The sequence below is a fragment of the Sphaerodactylus townsendi genome, linkage group LG09 (genome assembly GCF_021028975.2).
Source record: "Sphaerodactylus townsendi isolate TG3544 linkage group LG09, MPM_Stown_v2.3, whole genome shotgun sequence".
Classification (NCBI taxonomy): domain Eukaryota; kingdom Metazoa; phylum Chordata; class Lepidosauria; order Squamata; family Sphaerodactylidae; genus Sphaerodactylus; species Sphaerodactylus townsendi.
The window spans coordinates 61,012,756-61,035,607 of NC_059433.1; the positions used below are offsets into that span (position 1 = coordinate 61,012,756).

The following is a 22,852-nucleotide window of genomic DNA, read 5'->3' on the forward strand; positions in this document are numbered from 1 at the left end:
TGGTGTGGTATTCTCCAAATACCTAGTAAGGCATAACTTCTGGGGACATTATGTGCTCCTACAGTGTACAATGCTCATCTAACTAGAAAATGTTTGCATAGATAACACATGTTGCACAAGACTGAATTCAGGTCCCAGTTCACCACATGGAATGCTGTTTTAAAAGACCCAAACACAACATGAAGGCTTTATATTCCAAGGTCAATCAATTACTTTTCTTCTCTTTTCCAACTAGGAAAACAGAGAGATTTTGTAATGGTGAAGCCAACACGTGCCTTCTTGAAACCTTTGCAGAGGATCTTCTGCAGTAGCAGCCTGAAGAAAAACAGTGGCCAGAAAAACTTTTCATAAACGAACCACTAAATCCATCTGAGCCTTTTGAATCACAATATTTAAGGTTCTTCAAAACAGGTAGCGAACATCCAGCACTGCTTCTGATGTTTTAGTTGAAGACCCAAAATATATAGTGCCATACCAAAAATTATAACATACATTTATTTTGTTTTTTCAAGATGAAACTGTTGGGCTATTTGGCTATCTAGGAATATTTATTAGAATAACTTTGATATTGTTGAAAGTTTAAAAGACATCTTCAAAACATGTAACAAAACCCACAAACATTCTGCTGTTCTGATATAGTCTTTTACACTGGTGGTCGAACTGGTTTGTGAGGCAGATAGTTCTCAGTGGTTTTCATCACTTTTAACAGGTTTTTAATTGTGTTTTTTTCCAGGGTTTTCAGAGGTTCTCTCTTCCTCCTCTGTGCTTATTCCACCTGAACTTGTACTTGGCTTTGAAATCAAAAGATATTGCAATTGACTGCTGACTCTGTTCAGGGTCTTCTGATGTAGTGGTCCTTGGCAATGAGACTACACTCCTCTAACAACCACGTTAATTAGTTCAAAAGTTTTGAAGTACACGATGATAATCTGATGACAACTGTGAAGTCTGCATAAAGTGTGATATCTAGCCACTGTTAAAAATATCTTCTGAAAAGCCATCTTCAAACTGTAGTTCCTAATGCAGGCATTCACAGAAGAACTTGTCTGTCACCAAGACATAGTTGGTTTGTCTGGCAAGTAGGAACTTTAGAGGACTGGAGCTTTTGGAATTCCTAAATGTGTAATTTTCTGGTTTTCCCTGAGCAATTCCCATTTGCTTGACTTTCAAGAAAGTGACAGCTGTACTCCTAGGTATTTGGAAACAGTGAGCAGAATGAGGTTGTAGCTGGCAAGAACAAAATAAGAGATTGAAAGATCGCTTACATCTCTGAATAAGTAATACTCCCAAAGGCACCTGGTGGGCCACTGCGAGTAGCAGAGAGCTGGACCAGATGGACTTTGGTCTGATCCAGCTGGCTTGTTCTTATGTTCTTATGTTCTTAATACTCACCTAGATGAAGCTGAATGTGCAGTTAGGAAAAGCCAGTCTCACTAGCGCTTTATTACATATGTTTAATCAAATATCTTGAGAGCCAATTATACCCACTATGTTTATGTGTAGTCAAATGCTGGCAAAAGCCGTAACAGAAAGCATAAAGATATGAAATACCTGCTGTGCTTGAAGTCTATGCTGCAGTTGTAACCTCAGCTGATTTGGTGGGTTCTGTACTATGCCAGCAGGCCTCAGGCCTGGTCTAGGTTGAATACGTAGAGATGCATAACCTGGTCGCTGAGCCATTGGGTGGAAGTTTGGGTCCTGCATTGGTGTGTAGTTGCCCTGGGCTATTTGAGCCTGAGAGGCATACTGTTGTGTGAAGACAGGTGCCTTTTGTTCTAGGATGATGCTTGATTCCTGGCTGGAGAATGGCTCTGGATCTACAGCTTGGCTCTGCTAAGGAACAAAATCAATGAATATTAATAGATAAGGGGATACGCTTTTGAGTCTATAGAGCACTACAAATAAGCAGTAATATGTAATGATGTTTGTTTTCTCCAACTCATTCTACATTTATTAGTAACAAGCCTATTCAAAGTCAATAAAGAAACTACAACATAATAGAGAAACCGTAAGTACACACTGAAAGTTCCCTGCGCCAAAGGATTTATACTTATGTCTTCCAATGGCTCTGATGGCGCAGTGCCAAAGAGGACAGAGAAAGGAAGGCATACACCTTGTCAAGTACAAATTGCTTCTTTCCTCATGCTGAAGGGAGTTAGCAATCTTGCATGTGACAGAAAGCTGAAAGATTCTGTTGGGTAGGTTTGCACAGTTCCCAGTGAGGGACCCTACAAAGGCCAAAAAAGTTGAATGTATTCAAGAAATGTCTATATTTGAAGCTGTCAAGTAATCTATTCATCCTTCCTACCCAGAGTGCAAAGAGATAATAATATAATGCAGTGTAGGGAAAGTTGTCAAATTATAATCAAGTTGTCATGAATCAGAGTACAGACTCCTCCTCATCAGAGGCCAAAGACAACACCTTAGCAGGCGGCAGTTTTAATACTGGTGGCAGTCTCCTTTGAAACTGACTTTGGATTTGGACTTGGACCCTGATTCCTACAGGCCAGAGTCTAACACTGACTCAGAGGTCTGACCTCCACTAGCCCCCCAAGTCTCCTGGAGCCCTGAACCACCTTAGCCCTCTTGAGGTACTTGCTGCCGCAGCCTGGAACACTGACTTTAAGTACTGAAAGCCCAGTCCTGGAAGGGAGGGGCTTGTATCTCCACCTCCCTGCAGTAGTATTTAAGAGTTCAGTTCACTTTCAGCCTTTACTGGAACAAACTCCTTGATATAGAACTGTGAGCTCTGGTGATTCATGCCTTGATTTCTGGACCACAATCTTGAGCAGGACACAAGGGTGCACTCACTCACTTTCCCTCTCAGAAATGTTCTACTCTGGGATTGGAAGTGACATTAAATTCAGGACACACTCAAACTACATGAAGGGTTTCTTTAGCAAAAAAGTAACCTTCATAATATTAAAATATGGGGAAATGTTTAAATTATTATTGAGTTAGAATTAAAAGCTTGCATCACAAAGAAATATTTGTTATAACAAAAATGTTTTCATACTACCACTACCTGGCTGACTAGTTCTGGTATCCCAAGAGCTCTGTCAATTTCTTCTAGACCATCAAAATTTCTTAGTGCCATATAAAGCTGATCCAGAAGAGCTCCCTCATCACTTGGAGACTCTGAGGCAGGATGTTGACACAGAAGATCATCAGGAGAACTTCCAAATGGTTGCCTGGAAGGGAAGGCATGCAATTTGGTAAGCAAGTGCTGGGATGATCCCTCCCCCAACCCTAAACAAAATATCAAGAACACGTTTCAGGGTTCTGTTGGGCAAATGTCTTTGAGCTGACACAAACGCTCTTGCAGACTGCCTATAGCATCCAAACACACTTTCTACATTCATCACTTTTAGCCCCATCAAATCCAACCTAGTGACACAAAATGCTTTTCCTAAACTTGCTACTGCCACAAAATAGAATAGAGTTTTACAGAGAGTGAAGGCAGCTATTTCTCTGTCATATTATTTCTTTATCTTAGCTGGCATTATCTCCTTATCACACTGTGGTCTCAGCTGGTAAATTATTTCAGTCCCAGAAACGGCATTGGTAAATTAACTGCACAAGTTAACGCCAATAAATTTTGTTCTTATCCAGAATAATGTATTCTATTCTGACAGCTTAATTTTGTAACAAGCTGGATGACTACTGATAACACTAATCAGATCATTTAAATCAAGAACACTGAAACTGACACTTCTCTCATTCTGTACCAAAAGATCACTGCCTGTTCCCGACAACAAGCAGCTGTAAGATTGTGAAACAGGCTTTATCATCACAAGATGATGAAACCAAGCCACCCTGGTGCCAGGAGACTGACACAGAATAAAAAGTCAATTGCTGAGCTAATTCCAGCATGCAGCCCCTCCCCAAGGAGAATAATGAATTGGCTCTTGCATTAATTAGAGCAGTATGAACAAGCAGTATAACAGGTGTATGATAAAGGAAACATTCTACCATAGAGGTGTGCAAAATTAGCTCTGGGGGAGGGGCGGGGGGAAAGGTTGCCTACCTGTGGTCTGTATCAACTGCTAATGCATCACAGGCAGCGCTTTGGTTGCATGTAACATCTAACCCTGGATTGATGAATCAAGAGGGCTCTCCTCAACAAGCCCCTCAAGCCTCTCAAAGCCCTGAATCACCTCAGTCCTTTTTCCTCACTTCTTCCTTGCCTTCCATGCCCCTGTTACCACCCTTCACTGCGACCCCATTTGGTGCTACATTGAAATCAGCAAACCATCAGGTGGGTCTGTCCTATAAACAAGAATTGGAAATTATACTTTACAAGATCTTGACAAGTTTACGTCACAGCTGACTGGTTTTGATGTAAGACAAGCTATCGTGAAAGGGAAGAAACTGAAGACTCGGCACACACACACACACCCGGCAGACTGTGCCAGTTGGAGGCTAAGAAGCATGCATGAACTGGGTCACCACAGATTCTCCTCTTCCTCCCCCCATCTGTACTGCAAACTGTACCCTCCTCCTTAAACTTTTCAGCAGCAACCTGAGTTTCTACTTCTTTCCTATCATGTCTAGTTAAGATCTGGTTCACCCAAGACTATCAGTTAATCTTGTGTCTGGTCTGGTGTAATTTTTATGTGGTTCACCTCATTTTATGTTGCTATTATTAGAGTTTTAAAACAGTGTTTTGGTTTTAAATTTTATGCTGCCAAAATCAACCTAATTGCTAAAGCAGCATATAAACTACGTCACCACATACACAATCTACGTCATCGCATACACAATAGCCAACTCAGCCAAATCTGAGGGTACTTAAATCCAGTGATGGGAGCTGTGAACAGACCAGACAGATCTTTCTACAAGGCTGAAAAGGGCCCCAGCCTGGGTTGCATAAAAATGTGAAATTTAAAATAAAGAAAAGAACAATGATCAAAGGATGCACTTGTAGATTTAAGAAATGGGTTTCCTCAGTGGCCGTGGCGATGCAACCACATTCATCTGGGGTCTCTCAATAAAAGACAGGGGGAGGGCCCCCTTCCAGGCCTATTTTGGGCTTTGAAGGTGGTCTCATTGGGGTCATGACTGGCAAGGGTTGAGAAATTCCTGAAGATTCAGTGGAAGAGGCAGGGTTTGGGGAGGCCTCAGCTAAATACAGTGTCATAAAGTCCACTCTCAAAAGCAGCCATTTTTTCCCCAAGGGGAAAGAACTCTGTTGTCTGTGGCAATTCTGGAAGACCTCCTGGTCCGAATTGGAGTTTGTAGAACTATGCCTGTAGAACTAAGGCTCATCTCTGACCATTTTGTCATGAAGAACTCAGTGAGTAATTCACCTCTCCTTAATTTCAATGATTAAAATGGCCACATCGTAATGTTTTCATTTCTCTAAAATAAACCTATGGCACCATTCATAGGATGAGCCTCTTTGTGAAGTCCTGGTTCCAAAGGAGAAAGCAAGGCATCAGAGGTGAAGTGTCACATGATATAGAGTGAGCTTTAGATAGTCCCGCACCATGCAAAATAGGCAGTATTGAAATACTGTTAGGGCAACTACTATGACGGATATCAAGTATTTATCAAAGATACACCAATTCTGTGTGTTCCTATCTATCCCCAGACTGGTGAAAGGAGTTTATATCACCATACTAATTGTGTAAAACCTTACGTGCTTAAGAATCTTGTGAAGAAGGAGCTTCTTTCCTTGAACCAGGAGACAAACAACTTAGGTAAACAAAAGTTCTAAAGGTGAAGCCCTATCGATATACATTAGTAAAAGCAGTTGGGTGTTGTTCTTCCCGCTTGATCTTAAATAGATCGCATAAAATGGCCCACAGGACACAAAGAAAATGCCCACATTCTACTTTGCTCTGTATGTGTGTGGTTGCGTGTGTCCCATCAAGATACACTTGATCTATGCTGTCTCTAAAGGGGTTTCAAGGCAAGAGACACTTGGAGTAGGTTTGCTGCTGCCACATGTTCAGAGACTGGCCCAAGGTTACCCAGCAGGCTTCATGTGTAGGAAACTGAACCCAGAGTTCGCCACTCTTAACCACTCAGCCACACTACTTCCCTATTCTACGTTGCTACCATGAATTAAAATAAATATGATCAGTAACAGAAGTGAAAGATCTGTAGCTTCTATTCCCCTGCAAGTTATTATAACTGATTTAGTGACAAACTTTTTTAGTCTGTACCACTGCCACTGAAATTATGCAAAAAAGTATTTGAACATATGGTTATTATATGACGAAGCAAATACAGTAAAACCATAAAATGAGCAATACAGGTGATATAAGACATTATTATAAACAAGTGTCAAAGCAATTAGTTTCAAGCAAATAAAAACTTGTATCAATGAACATTTCACTCAAAAGTGTGATTGCATGTTACCCACAACTGCCAAACTGCTGCACAGCTGTTTATTTTGAAGATGTAATTTTAAAGTTTAGTTTCCAGTCCATTCAAATACTAGTTCTAAATTGATTTGCTTTGTCAACATGTTTTATATGAATTTTGAACTATTTTGTCTACAAATGTAAGTAAATAATTAATGTATACGCATAGGAATTAATATGGACAGCACAGCCAGATTCTACTGAGTGCCCATCCACCACCCTGAGTCACCCATATCCATCACAGCTGTTCTGAAGACTGTGGCCACTGTTTGCAGATTTTTGGGAGAGGGAACAAGAGCTCACCCGCATGCTGCAATGTTATCCAAATGCAGGGCAACAACACTATCCCTTGTGCATTCCCAGCTGGCATTGGCCAGATTGCTCTCTCTCTGTGGCTGATGTGCATCTGACCTTGGGCAATTGCCAGATGGCACTCATGCCCATGTTCCCCTGCTGCTTTTGTTTGTTCCATGCCCCGGTGGTCAGCCAAGTAGGACAGCACTGGTACTGACTCAATGCATACCCTTCTCTGGGCCCAAACCTCCCTTGTTGGTGTCCCATCAGTGGGTGTCTGTCTTTCACCAGAAGCAGGGGTCCGTGATGAGGGCCTGGGCCCCAAGGCACCCAGAGCTTAGAACTCCTACCAACAGCAAGTATTCTGATTCCATGTTGTGAGGTGTGTGCAGAAGGACTCGGCACTGTCCCAGCTGCAACCCCACAGAGCAGTAACATGGGCAGAGTGCTGGCCTCCTGCAGCATTGGCATGGTCTAGGTAGCCTCCCTGCCCTTGTTAGAACACTGCCCCCACCCCAGTCCTCCTGGCAGGGCAGGCATTCTTGCTGACCTCCTTGTGGCCAGGAGTAGCAGCCTTCGATCAGCCCAGCACCACAAATGGAAGGGCCAGGCTGTAGGTAAGTCCACCCTTGGTGAGCTGTGGCAATGGCAAGCTCTATCCACACGTCCCTTCCTCTCTCTTGCCCTAGAAGGTCCTCCAGACATTCATAGACAGTCTGCTGGTCACAATGGCCATTGCCAGGGGCCTCTGTCTATGTGGCAGGTGGTTTTTATTGGTGCTTTGCCTACCCTCCCCTTCATGTGCTGCCTAACCTGGCCCAGCACTGGGTTTGAAATTGGCAGTGAATATCAGAAAGCCTTTCATAACTTTGGGAGGGCCATGTGTGCTCCCTTTTGATCATGGACTTGGCCCCACCTCCTCCACACTGGTGCACCTGCTCTGTCATCCCTTTCCCCGGCTTGGCTTTTTGCACAGCCACTCTGAGGCTAGCCACAGTGCAGATACCCCCTTAGAGAGCAGTTCAGCCGCACCATTGCAGCATTGTCACCAGCTATGGCACGCCTTCCCTCCCCTTGACTGTGCTGTTCATGTAATCCTACTCTATTACAATTGTAGATCCAACTGGATCTTTAATTTGAAAACGAACTGAGTTTTGTTGATGTACTTTGTAGGGTAATATCAGAGAGCACCGTCTACCAAGGTCATACTGGCACACAATATTTCCCTCTAAGCAAGTCTAACAAGGGAGTGCCCCCACTCATCCAATTAACCCCATTTCTGTGCAGTCACGCTGACCACGGGTGGGCAAATTAATTAGCTACTGAACTAACAGCAAATGAGCTAGAAGCTGCAGTAACTAGGAAAAAATGATTTGGATATAGAGCGCAAAATGAAAAAATGTTATCCAATCTCAAGATGTGCAAATATACTAGTTTCTGAATATTACAAAAGGAAACCTTACCGGTTCTGATTACCAAAAGATGTCTGATCAATTGGCAAGATACTATCAGGCCAAGGAGCAGTCTGATTCGGAGGAGCCTGCTGTTGGCTATACTGAGGACCTCCCATATTCATTTCAAGTTCAGAGGCTCCTAAGAGAGGAAAACCAGTTACATGTACATCTTACTAGCATCGATGATACAGACTTCATAAAGGCAATGTCACTAAAAGGGGGGGGGGGCAGTATAGGAATTTAATAAAATAAAAATAAATAATACTTTGATATTAAGCATTCAGCTATCTTAGCTTATAGTAAACAGGCCCTCCAGCTTGTTCTCAGTTGCTGACTATATAAAAATTTGATCCAAATGACTGTCCCAGTCCCAAGACCTCAAGGAGGCCTGGTGCTAAAAGCGGCAGGGATTTTTTGTACACTGTAACAATTATTGGTCCACTAGATGCCTTCCCATTCAAGACTCTTGAACTTCAATAAACATACCATGGGCCAGATCCAACTGTACCACGGGTGTATAATTATGTACAATGGAATTCCTACAGCGCATAGCAAAACCTCAGTTTCTCCCTTCCTGCTATATCGTACATGGGTGCTCATCCTGTCAAACCACTGCAGCAAACGGCAAGCCTGCGCTCACCTCCCACCTCCCCTTCCAACCTTCCCAATTGTTCAGATAATGCAGATTTGGAGCCTTGATTTCTTTGAGCTGTAGTGAGCGGTGATGAGCGACATGTTCAGGCCTCAGAGTGCTTGCACGGCCTGACACAGAGCCTGTGCCAAGTAAAAAAGGTTGACCAACAGAAACTTGCTGTGCCCCCCAAAATCCCATCACTGCATTTGTGCGGGGACTTGTATGAGCCCAATTCAAGTAACATGTGACCGTCTAAACTACCTGCGCTTCTGAGTCTGAGAGGAGCAAGGCTGGGATCATACAATCCGCCAGCGCAAAGTTATAAAGCTGTAACAATACATTCCTAAAACAATGCCAGCTCTGCTACACTCAACAGCTCTGAGTTTTCTGAGCAATTGTATTTACATCTATTTAAAACTGCCATCCTCTACTATCTCAGTGATTCTCAAACTCCAGCAATTTGACGACCACGATTTTAACTTTTTTTCATAGATCTCCATGATGGGAGGTCACAGCAGTTGTCTTGGTATTTCTACCCAACAGCCACCACTGATCCAATGGTATTCAGTGTTCAAATGAGGTTCCAGGTCAAAACTGAGTCCCGGAGTACCTTAAAGAGTCATAGATTTACTGAAGTTTCTCCACCCGCCCCAACAGCCATCCTAGCCAATGGCAGGTGTCCAAATCCCTGTGAAGTTATGTCTTGCAGTACACTGAAACAGTGGCTGAGCATGAGAGAGCTGTATTTAACAACAGAGAAGTTCAGGCATTGTTGCGGGGCAGAGGAGAGGGAGAGAAGAACAAAGACAGGGAGAACAATTCTGTTCCATGGGTATTCTGGACACTCCTTCCTACCCTGTGCTAGGAAGCTGAGCTGACCTCTCTTCTTTTATTTACCTCTTCAAGGTTTGAAGGGGGAAAATAAACTATTTCTTCTGTCAGTTCCTTTGCAAACACTGTGACAACCAATTTCACTGAGTAACTTGCCTCCTGTACAATAACTCGTTTCCTAATTACTAGTCTTTTCCCTACTGTCACAGGTGTGTGCATGTCTGGAAAAAGGGTGGGAGGGAATACCCAGGCTATCACCAACCATTCCATTGTTCTAGCAGCTGATGCTATAAATCCCATGGAAAGGAGAACATGTCAATAAGTGGAGACAGACTTACCAATATTCATGACTTGAGACTGAAGCATCTGCCTTGGGCCAGGGAGACTATTGGGCCTCACAGGGTGGCTGGACGTTGGGTTACGTATCATGCCTCCTTGAATTGGCCTGTTCATGGCACTTGATGTGCTAGCACAAGTTACCCTCACAGCAGCACCCTGGGTTCCCCAGTCACCTGATGGCAAGGTGGGACGAGAGGTGTTACCGCTCATCATCCCTATTAAAAACAGACACACAAAAGGGTTAAATTGTGCCTTGAAAAGAACTCTAAACTTGGTCTTGATAATTCTGCAAGGGATAAAATAGTAAGAAACCAAGAGTTCTTTCCCTTAGCATGTTTCTGGTGAAAGAATGGATGACAGGTCACTGTATTCAGGCATGACCATTTACATGCGATGTATTCTGTACCTTCAAAATTGCCCACAGAGAGATGATACCTATTTTAACCTAGATCACTGTAATGACATACTTTAAGAACATAAGAACATAAGAACAAGCCAGCTGGATCAGACCAAAGTCCATCTAGTCCAGCTCTCTGCTACTCGCAGTGGCCCACCAGGTGCCTTTGGAAGCTCACATGTAGGATGTGAACGTAATGGCCTTCTGCGGCTGTTGCTCCCGATCACCTGGTCTGTTAAGGCATTTGCAATCTCAGATCAAGGAGGATCAAGATTGGTAGCCATAAATCGACTTCTCCTCCATAAATCTGTCCAAGCCCCTTTTAAAGCTATCCAGGTTAGTGGCCATCACCACCTCCTGTGGCAGCATATTCCAAACACCAAACACACGTTGCGAACATCACTTTCTAACAGTTAAGTTCAATTATGTGAAATGTCCATGCTGGCCTGGAAATTCTTTTCCAGCAACAATCCAGGGAGTCAGTGTTCACTTAATTTTAAATACAATGTTGGACAGCAATATATTCCTGAGATTTAAAGTGCCCATTAGATTGCTGAAGGTTTTAAAAATCTTTTGGAGAATATTATCAGCACAACTGACTATTCAGAAAAAAAAAATCCCTGTTATTCATAGAATCGTAGAATTGGAAGGGACCAGGTAGGCTATCTAGGCCACCCTCCTGCTCAATGCAGGATCAGCCTAAAACATCGCTGACAAGAGTTCGTCCAGCTGCTGTTGAAGATGGCCAATGAGGGGCAGCTCACCACCTCTCTAGATAGCCGATTTTATCACTGAATTACTATTCCTGTACAAAACTGTTCCCTAATGTCTAGCCACTACCTTTCTGCCCATAATTTACTGCGGTCCTGTTCTCTACTGCCAACAGGAACAACTCCCTGCCCTCCTCTAAGTGACAGCCTTTCAAACACTTAAAGAGATTATAGTGAAATAGATTGGAGAACATGGACTTAGGGTCACAACCTATGGCAATTCTATGTACAGTTATACAACAGTAACCACCTCAAAACTCAGTGGAACTTTCTTTCAAGTAAACAAACACAGAAACAGGCTCTAGTTTCCTGAAGTACTAGCCAACCCAGATGTAGTATCTCTGAGACTGCTTACTGCTGTTGAATTCCATCCCTTGTCCTATACTTTTATCTTTCTGGCTGTTACAATTCAAAAGCTAAGATCCACCCACGAAATTACTGGGCTGGCTATGAAGAACATCACAAAAGCCAGTAGTTCTTACCTGGGCTATTGTTCCCTAGATTTCCTTGATTTCCCATCATTCCTTGATTGCCCATCATTCCGGGCTGAGGTATCACTGAATATGGACTGTTGTTTCGTATGGGTGGGAAAGATCCAGCACCTGATGAGCTTTGCAAAGTGATGTCAAGTGGTAAGTTCTGGTTTGGTAACATCCTTCCCAACTGTGCTGACCGTGAGTTAGTAAAAGCTAAAGACAGGGGGGAGGGGGGGGATTATTTTGAGCAGTCATTTCTGAACTGTGCTTGCGATCACAACTTCCAGGAATATACTCTAGTTACGTATAGGTGTTAAGAGAAGCAGATGTGCACCGAGATCACAGTTCAAATCTTTAGTTGACCATGAACTTCCTAGTAGCCCCATGTACCCTTACTCTCATCCTTTACCTCCACTGTGGAAAAATGATGCTCACCTATTTTACAAGGTTGCACCAGATATAATTGGGATAATGTATGCAAAGTGCCTTAAATATACAAACATTTTTACATGATTGTAATTAAAGTATAAGACATCTGATTCCTTGCATTCTCTGTCTTTTCTGTAACGGTCCTAGCATTGAAAATTGCTATCAAGGAACTTGGATTTAGAGAATTTTCAAGAAAAGAGTTTAGTTGCTTCCTTCTCTTGTTAACCATTCTCTTGTTAACCATTACAACAATATTTCATAATCAGATGAAGCTGAACATTAAAAACTCTCATGATCCCGTTCTTGGAAGCAACATGGTGTGCCTTGTTTAACCTGCACTTATGACAATTTCATCTTTTCTGCTGAAGGTGCCCATGAGAATTTGCTTGGAGCCAAGAGAATCCTTTTCACCACTAAAATGGTACAAGGTGAATATGGGCAGGGAGATATTCTGAAAGCCTGACTCCCTACTAGTTGCCTACTGCTACCATGTTGAAACACCTTACATACTCATTAATAGTCCTAATAGGATGTTACAGTGAAAATGCTCCATAAATTTCCTCTACACACAAAATAATGCTTGTGGGGAAAAAAAACCCTTAATTGGTAGAACAGCTGTGTATGTATAATAGCAATGGTCCCCCAAACTAGTATGCTCCTTGCATAGTACATGCATTATTTCTTTTAATAAGCAAATAAAAAATTAACTCATTGACAACTTTCCTTTCCATGCAGATTGTAAATTCTCCTATAGAGAAAAAGTCAGCATCTTCTGAAAGAGATGAGGCAATTCTTCTGGTTACTACAAAGAGCGGGAGGAGACATCACCACGGAAGATCTAAACATTACTTTTCCAAGATAATAGGAAAAGTAAGAAGGCACTTGAAACAAACATTAAGGTGTGTGCGTGTGTGTGTGTTTAAGCTCTGTATGAACTCACAATATTAAGCTGAATGCCCTATAATTTTTTACTTTCATCTCAGTGGCAAGTACAAGAATGTAAAGTGTGGAAAAAGAGATGTCACTCTTTTTGGATACGTGGATTTTAATTTGAAAGTGATCGCCAAGAACCTAGGAGGCTGTTAATGTGTGGATTCAAGCGATATGGCCTTTGGTAATTGATAGATGAAGATTGTATATATAGATATATCGAGTGCCATCCAAGGTGGTTTTTTTGGTATTATTATTATTATTTTATGAGGCCACAGCCACAAGATCTTCAGCCAGGGTTGGCCTTCACACGCATCGCATCGAGTTCTTTCCAAGAATCTAGGATGTCATAATGTATCAGCTTAGTATATATGTGGATCAAAGCAATGTGTCCTTTTGTAACTGATAGGTGGAGATTTTATGAATATATAGATGGTTCAAGTGCCATTCAAAGTTTTTCCTGCATGGCACCGAGTGCCATAACAAATAATAATAATAATAAAATTAAATTTATTACTATTATTGTTGCTTTTGCCATTTAATAGGGTGCTGCACTTAAAACTAGCTGAACTGGAAAACAATTGTTTCAAATTGTGTTATCCCTGTCATTTTAAGGCCTCATTTTCCCCACAACCTACTTTTAGTGGTTTAAAAGCACATTCTCTTCTCTTGGCTTCAACTGGAAACAGTGATCGTGAAAAGAGAGAGGTTTCAATACACAGACATTCTGTAGCAGATGCATGGAGGGGCAAAAAGTCTTATCTAGCACCTTGGCAGCATTTCTGGTCTGTTTGTCTGGGTGGGTGGGTAGGTAGGTAGGTATGTCAGAGTTTCTCCATCAACTGCAGAAAGGTCATACACACAGTTACCTGTGGGGCAAGGTATAAAAGGGGATGCAGGGTGCAGTTGACTCCAGAGTTCAGCAATGTAAAAGGCTTCTGATCAAATTTCCTCACAGCATCAATCATGTCTTAGAGCAGGGGTGTGCAACTCTGGCCTTCCGGATGACCCTGGACTACAATTCCCATCAGCCCCTGCCAGCATTATCTTTTTTTTAAAAAAATAATTAGTTTATTAACCATTTCAATCATTACAATAAACTCATCTTGAAAAGATGGAAGTATTATGCTGGCAGAAGCTGATGGGAATTGTAGTCCAGGGACATCTGGAGGGCCAGAGTTGCAAAACAAAAAAGCCCAGACTACATCTATCGCCCCCTTCTTTATTTACTTAGATCAATACTTCGAGTGATGACTGATCCACTGTTTGTCTGGAGGAGGAGCCACCTTTCAAAGCTGATCCTATCATGCCAAGGTAACAGATAAGGTTTTCTAAAGCCTCTGTTGTCCAGCCCAAGCATTCTGTTAGAACTGTGATCATAATTGTACAGAGGCAAATGGCTGCTCGCGAGTTTGTGGTTTCTGGATTGGAGATATTTGTGTTACATGATGAAGTATCCACTTCTCTTTAGCTACAATACAATAGTGTGTAATGGATTATGTAAACAAATACGTCATGCGTTACTGAGTGAGACGAAGTAAAACTGTCAGCAAAAAGTACACATTTTAAATTGGCAGTGATTTAAAATACCGTAATACAATACCTTGGTAAATATTATGCCCAAAATAAGAGCGCAGAATGATGTTCCAGAGGATTACAACAGCAGATGGTGCTATTGTTAGCAGAAATCATTAAACTGCTTCTCAGCCTGAAAAACCCTTTGCAAAAACTACAATTTTTCTTATCTTAATAATTTTACATTCTTTTGTGACCTGATAATAGCTGAGACTTACTGCTCTGCGAGATCCTCATTGATGGTTTCTGGGCTCCAACAGGAGTGCCGGGGCTGTTTTCACCTGTGATCTGCATGAGGTCATTGATGATGGCTTGTTTGTCAACGGATCCTGCTGAAGCACCTGGTCGGGTGTCTGGGAAAAGCTGCGACAACTGGCTATTTTGCAGATCATCCAGAATTTCTTCCAGATTATCTAGCTCGCTACCGGGCTTTAATAAAAGGGGGAAACCACATACATTAGCTTACTGTTCAGTTCAAGTATCACAAAATAGAATCTAGAACACCTAGATCTGGTTCATACAGGGGTTTTTTTGGGGGGGGGGGTTGCCCTGGGCTCAATACTGTTGGGAAGCAGTTCCCACCTCCCATTCCACACCCACCCACTCCAATTTCCCACAGCACTGTGGCATTTGTGGTGCACAGGGTTTCCCTAGCTTTTGTCCAGTCTTTCTCAAACCTACTTTGGTATGAAGTTTTGGGGAATATTGCAGGAATCTGTGGATGATGGCTTTATGGGTGGAAAAGGTCAGATTTTCCTACGTTCCCATGGTGACCAGCCCCCTGCCACTGGGGAACATCCGTCCTGTTTGCTTCTGAATAGCAAATGAATATTATAATCGTGCTATAATCGTGCTGTGTATCAAGCTAATTCCAAACTTTCAATTTTTTTTTTAAAAAACGTAACTATCTAGATCTTGTACAGCAAGATGCAAGGGGAAAAGCATAGATGTGCAATTAAAGGGGCTAGATACCTTAAAGAAAATTAAAGTTGGGCATTCAGGAGAAACTGATGCACACTCTATTATAGCAGTAAGATGATTTCATAATATAAAATTGCCAATTAAAAAAATTAAAAAGACTTAATGGTACGGGTGGCAGCTAGGAGACTGGGACAGGGAAGCCTAGCATGTAGAAGCCCTATTGCCATCGGACTGGACTGGTAGCCACAGCAGCAAGCCTGTCTCTATGTGGGAAAATACCCTATAGTAGTCGACACTGAAAGAAGCATCCATTAGCTGGAGTTCCTGATATATTATACTCCACAAAGAAGAGGTCTGGTGTGTCTTTCCCTCTAGCCTCAGATTTCTTTTGAAACCATAAAGCAGGCTAATCAGTGCTGCTCCTAAAAACAAACTGGTTCATATTTTCTTCCTCCTGTGCAACCATGAACTGGCACAGCAGTATTTCCGAAAGTGCAAAGGATTCAGAGTTTCATGAATGTAACAAAGAACCTTTTTGCGTATTGGAACGAGCAGATATTAGAAAAGCTATTTCCACGTGGTTGACACACTTTTGGCTTGCTGGGCCTTTTCCATCACGGGAAGAAAACTACAGATTTTTAAATACCAAACATACAAAGATGAGTGTATTGTCGAAGGCTTACCAAATACCAAACACACAAAGATGAGTTTCATCTAATGAGAAAATCAGAATCTAAGTTTCTCTACTTAACGTTAAATTGTTGGCTTGATGATCAGAGACATTTACTAATGGGAACATCACAGGAAGTGAAAGCCTTCTGCATTGAGGGCACTCTAGCTCACTCAAATTCTTCTGAAAATTAAGGGTGGCCAGATGAAGGCTGTTTTAGACAACAACAAACTGCAGCTGCAATGATCAGGCATGAACACAGCTGCAGAGTTATGGAAATTTGTTTCAAGAGCATCGGATTACAAAATTTGGCATAAGCAGCAATCAGAATGTTTTTTTCTTCAAATACTCTTTCACTACTGTAGCACAGTTAAATACCTTCCATGATCCTTGCACACATGTTGTTAATCACATGCTAAAACATTGAGGCCAACTAATAATTTTGGGTCTTTGTACATTTTCAACTCAGAAGACTTTAAAAACTCTTGGTAGTAACAACAATAAATAATCTGTAATTAATTACTTCTAAATCTCCAAAACAGCACTGTATGCACCAACTTACATACAAACATTCATCTGGCCCTCAATGACAGTAGACATTGAAAAACTCCAGTGAGATATTGTCAACTTGCAGTGAAAGAAGTTTTTATTACATATCCCAAAGCGAATACGTTGAAAATAAAGAATTGGATTTTTTAGGCCAGACAGAGCCTACAAGGCTAAGAATATATTGCTTCCTCTGCTCAAGTAGCCCTTCAAAATGTTTCCTAACTAATTTCTAAATGAAAGTATTTCAAGAAAGGATTTACAGTTTCATAATAATATGGGTCATTATGTATATTACACACACACACACACACAGACAGACAGAGAGAGAGAGAGAGAGAGAGAGAGAGAGAGAGAGAGAGAGAGAGAGAGAGAGAGAGAGAGAGAGAGAGAGAGAGAGAGAGAGAGAGAGAGAGAGAGAGAGAGAGAGAGAGAGAGAGAGGTCATTGCCAACTCCAGCTTGAAAATTTGTGGAGATTTAGGGCTGGAGCCTTGGGAGGGCAGAGATGGGGGACTGGGGGGAAGTTCAGTGGAGAAGTGATTCCATAGAGCCGTGGTGGCAAACCTTTGGCACTCCAGATGTTATGGACTACAATTCCCATCAGCCCCTGCCAATTGGCCATGCTGGCAGGGGCAGATGGGATATGTAGTCCATAACATCTGGAGTGCCAAAGGTTCGCCACCACTGCCATAGAGTCTACCCTCCAAAGCTGCCATTTCCTCCAGGGGAACTGAGCAGGAGACTGGGGAGGCAGGGACATGGGGAGTGGCTACTCATGTCAGCATGATGTTGCTTCCAGATCACTTTGCAGAATTGATGCCTGTCCTTACTAGGAATTGCCAAAACTATGGTGGGGTAAGATCGGAATAAATAAAAATAAATAAATACAACCACCAATTACAATAATTTAAAACACTGTTGTTGGCACAATAACCTTAATTTAGGTAAATGCAAAGTTAAGATTATTGTCCCAATAACTTCATAGTGGATCTCATTTATTAGTTTGTTGAACTCTTTATGGAATTTTATCAACCTGAATAATTTAAGGAAGGAACTGGGTATAAATGCTATATAGTTTAAATGGACTTGCCTGTATTGCTTTTCTCCAGTTTCAACCACATTTGTGTCTGCCAGAGATGGGTAGTGAAATGCCTTACTGGATCATTCCACTATACTGTTACCTCTGCTCAAATGTTATGGGGACAGGAGAAAGAGTTTGACATGGGATTGTTGTTTTCAACAGCAACTCTTCATTGATGTCATAATTTGTCCTAAGAACTACCAACAACTCTCGGGTTGGATCCAACAAAAATTTCCCCTGGTGGAAGGAGGGATTTTCCCAACCCCATCATTTCTCTACTCCTGCAGTAAATGCTTCTGTTCCTGGGGAGGTTTCCTTTCCACCAGAAGCAGCATTTCAGAAGGCATTTTGGGCTGCAGCAGGAAACTCTGTGGTGCTGATGAAAATCCCTTCTATTTGTAGAATCCCTAATTAATGAGGTAAGACTTCTTTGAGCAGTTGCCATGAAAAATCCTTCGTCAGCAAGGGCTTCTGTCATAAAGTTGGTCAACAATTACAGCCTTCTTTGAAGATAGTTTCAAAGGGCAAATCTGTTGGTCTGCGGTAAAACAGCTAGATTTGAGTCCAGTGACACCTTAGGGACCAACAAGATTTTAAGGGTACATAAGCATTTGAGATACAGAGAAATCTTGTGGGTCTCTAAGGTGCTAATGGATTTGAATTTAGCAACTCTAGCCTTGTTAGTGCTTTCTACTAATTAGCATCGAAGCACTGAGACAACATGCTCAGAGCCTCCCTCCTCTTTATTAGCACTATGCAGGTTCCTGAGCTGAGTGTTGGCTAAAGCTTGGGCCTTGAATACTCATGCAGCTATCTTACTGTATGATTGGCTTCAGAGCATATGACTGAATAGATGCAGAAAACTAGCTCTCGCTTCCCCATTTCACAAATCATATTTAGGAGAAGACCACGTCAGTGTTACCAGAAATCCAGACCCTGCACTGCACTCCTCTGTGGGAGCATGCCAGGGACCACAGGAGCATCTCAGCTTCTCCCAGAGTTAGCCCATACACTCTAATCTTGTCCTCTGAATTGTCCTATATAGTTAACTTCCCAAATGCTCCCAAAGCCACCTTCCAAAGCTACAACAGAAAATTATTCCCATATTTTGCTGAACCCACTGGTCAAGTTTTTCAAGGATTGCACATGTTTTCTGCATATGTGACTTACATTCATTATTTAAGCAAAGATAGAAAAGCCTATATTAGCATGAACCAACTGAGCCAGCCTTTTTTGTGGTGCCTTTATCCATTGCACACAGTATAAATTGGGTCCCAGCCAAGACTATTTTCCACAGGGCTTGTATTTTTGTCACCTGCTTTGTACAACATTATATTTCTCAGTAAGGTTTTCTCAGGAATTTTGGGTAATAGCATCCTGCAATCATTGGTATTAAGTTTAAAAGAAAACGAAGAGTAATGATCTGTAACAATGGCAAACAAGCAAAATCTCTGCCAATATTTGGAGAAGACTAGGGATAGCAATTTTTTACATGAGTTAGCCAACTGCTGTGTAAATACAGGGCTCATTTCTAATTTGGCAGGTTTAAAAGACGATGAAACACAGACAGGGTAAGCCCTGCAACCAACACATTAGACTCTTCCTGAGCTACATGGAAAGCAACTCTTCAGACAATATGTATCAATGAACCAAAACTGACTTTCTATCATACACACAGAGCCTTGTAATAGACTGGGATAAGAGTGAAGATAAGCAGATATCAGAAAAAAGATCAAAGTTACATGGTAGCTTTCTAGTGACAGAAAACATTTTTCAGAATTGAGGAGACACATGTCTGTGGGCTAGGAAGATGACTACTGAGATATTCGACCTGGAGTCATGATGTTTTTGGTACTTTACGTGTTTCCAGCGTGTTACTTGTTCCGAAAAAAAGTCCACTTGAAAGGAAGAAATGTTGTGTTTACTTTTCACCAAACTCTTTCTTATAAAATATTTACCAATCTCCCTGTGGCCTTACTGTTATTTCCAGTGAAAACTGAAGAGTGAAAACAGAATTATTTAAAGACCCATCACTTCAGAGGAAGGTCTTCGACAACTCTATTTAGGTAGGAACCACAAGAACACAATAGTTTTTGTTCTTGGAGGAGGAAGAGGAGGGAGAAAACTGAGGATGATGGAACAATTTAGAATATTCTCCGCTCTATTAAACTGTGTTTTGATCTATATTTAGATTCCACTTCCTGTGGAAAATAAGATTATGCTGTATCAAATACAATTTTTTAAAACTCTAGACAGAGCAACAACTTTCTGCTTATTGTACAGAAGCATCCATATCAGGGGTGGCCAACCTATGGTGCTGCAGATGTTCATGGACTACAATTCCCATCAGCCCCTGCCAGCATAATCTGGAGCACCATAAGTTGGCCACCCCTAATCTATATACTTTTCGGGCATCTTTATACACACTAAGCCTGGCCCTATCAGCTACTGTATGTTTGCTCATTGGAGCTTTCTCATTTTTTTTTCAAAACAAGATCTCTCTCCCTCCCTCCTCTTTATACTCCCCATTTAACTTTGAGAATTCCCTTAATAATAAGGCAAAGGTCCAAGCAGCGCCTCCCATGCCTTCCACTTCTCTCCCACACTTCCTCCTTACCCTGCAATCCACAGCAGATGCTGTACCAGCAGCCATACTAGAGGCAACTAGGACCAGACCTTCTCATCCTGCCAAGTGTTGGTAATGCAAGAAAGATAACTGGCACAGAAATGGGATCAAGCGCCCCATCAAAACATCACCAGATGAAGATGTCAGATAATGGACAAGAATGGCTTATCTGTTCGTAAGTGAATGAACAATGAAAGAGTTCCTTCTTACCTGTTCGTTAGGCTCAAAGCGCATTTCTTCTTTGTCTGTCTTCATAGCTACTGGTTTTGTGCTACTGGAAAGGTCTGTTTTACTGTCCAACCGTTCCAGTTTCGGGGTAATATCTGGTAAACCAATATCTTTAGTATCATCTTTATCTAGCAAGTAGCGAAGTAGTGCATTTTCTTTCTTCTTGGGACTCACTGGTTCCTGTTTAACAGTCACCTCTGAACCAGGAGCTGTGCTACCTGTCTCCTGGTTCAATTCTTTGCCTGTGGCCTCTGCTGTGAGCTTGGCCAAGTCTACAGGAGAACTGCTGTCCTGCAAGAGTCTGTGCAAAATTTTATGCTTCTCCTTGAGCGAAGTTCCATGTGCTGAACCAGAACCAGATAAACCCACAGAGTCCTTGTTAGCATCTCCCATCGTATTAGACAAAGGTGAAGGCTCCATCTGATCAGATTTGGTGGTCAGCAGCTGTAAGAGCTTTGTCTGGCTTTTGCCATCGTGTAGTCTGTTTTGTCCATCAGACCTGTCACCACCGACAACCTGGAGCATGTTATCATTACTCTCTTTCTGCTCTCCGGAATGGGAGACATTCTCTGCTTGTCCAGATGTACCTTCCGATTGCTCCCCATGAAGTCCAAAGCCGTCCTTAGAGTCCATATTTCCCATTTTGCTTAGCTGGGGAGGATTCATACTTACAGGGGAATTTTGTAAATTACCCATTTTTAGGTCAGGCGAAGCCAATGATGACCCTAGAGAGACCCCATGCCCCTCGCTGAGAGCCTGAAGTGCATTGAGGGAACTGTTGGTATAACTATGGCTATTTCCTGTGCTGCTGCAAACTCCGACAGGCGAATGCAAGCTTCCTGCAGGAGAAAACTGACTGGGTGCGATCCGAGGACTTCCTGCCACTCCAGGACTCATACGATGCCTTGGGGAAAGCATAGAATTTGGCTGACCTGGTGTCATGCCAGGGCTGCTTTGAGAGGGACTATTCATTTTTAGTGCATAGTTACTACCCTGAGGAGTGGATGCTTGTATACTTGACACATGGTTCATCCCGCCTGAACCACCAAACCTGCCCGCTGACATGCCCATTTGTTCCTTCGGGCCATTTATGGCAAAATTCATATTGCTACTGATGGTCATGTCCTGACCTGGATTCCCACTGCACATGGCCTGATGGGCAGGGCTGCTGGAGCTCATTGGGGTCATTGGCTTTCCCATGGTTTGTCCAGTTAAATCTTGGTTCATTCCACAGACATTCTGTTCCCTGCAACATGAAAAAAGATCCAGATAACAAGGCATTATAATTGACAATTTAAGCACTCAATTACAAAAAAATATACTTTTGACAGCCTCCGTGTGCAAAGATGGACAGAGTATTTAATTGTATTCCGATCGCTAACTAGTCCCGTATTAACATTTCACACTTTAAAACAGCTAATCAATCCTTAAAGAGAGAGAACAGCCAAACACATTGTTTGCAAAGGTCATTATTATTCCCACTTTACAGATTGGAAAAATATTGGATTTAGATGCTGTGACAAGCTCTAATGAAAAAAAGGTTTTGCCAGCACTGTGCGTGAATACAGCTTGTTGACTATGCTCACATGGCCCCATGCTCCCCTCTCCTCCTCGAGGCACACACAGTTTGCTTTCTGGCCCCTGTGCTCCAGCGTACCCAACTTGTGTGGGGAGATGGGGAGGGAGAGGATGACCAACTCTAACTTGTTGTACCAGCTGCATTCAGCCATTAGGTCAAACTGGATCTTAATCAAACTAGTACGTGTTAGATTAAGTTCCAAAATGCGAGAAGAGGAGGAGGTGAGAACAGAATGCTGACAAACCAGTCTGTCATGACAAGCTGCAACTGGACTCCAGTCGGGCCCAAACACAGCTTGTTGCAGCGCTTGTTTTCACCACCTCACTTTTGTGTGGAGCTTGATGCAAAACTTCCCAGTTTGATCAAGCTCCGATTCACCCTGATGCCTGAATATGGGTGCCTTGGTGAACAGCAGATTGCCTGTGCTGTACAAGATGGGATTCTAACAAAATCAAGTTGATATTCTTAACAATTATAAAACTTCATTGCAGCTTATTGTGTCATCTGAATGAGCCAGATCTAATTATTTTCTCCCAAGGAGACATCAGCTGGAAAGGGAAGCCGTGTCCTAGTTTCATATCTAAAACATTTCTGTTTGCACATTTTGGAAAGTTACACAGAAAAATAAAGAGCAGCAATAACTATCTTGATATTACAAGCACAAGACTGAAAGTTGTAGCGTTCTTTTTCTGCGTGTCCA

At 42.1% G+C, this 22,852-nt stretch overlaps 1 protein-coding gene across 1 annotated transcript in view; it reads right to left on the bottom strand.

Annotated features, from left to right (window-relative positions):
• NCOA2 (nuclear receptor coactivator 2) overlaps positions 1-22,852 on the bottom strand; it is a 165,630-nt gene that overhangs the window by 10,426 nt on the left and 132,352 nt on the right. Inside the window, exons 11-17 of the mRNA XM_048507426.1 lie at positions 20,556-21,819; positions 14,719-14,929; positions 11,573-11,779; positions 9,923-10,138; positions 8,129-8,258; positions 3,023-3,191; positions 1,552-1,833 (exon numbers count right to left, since the gene is read on the bottom strand). Coding sequence (XP_048363383.1) covers positions 1,552-1,833; positions 3,023-3,191; positions 8,129-8,258; positions 9,923-10,138; positions 11,573-11,779; positions 14,719-14,929; positions 20,556-21,819 — 2,479 coding nt within the window. The remainder of the gene's footprint in view (positions 1-1,551; positions 1,834-3,022; positions 3,192-8,128; positions 8,259-9,922; positions 10,139-11,572; positions 11,780-14,718; positions 14,930-20,555; positions 21,820-22,852) is intronic.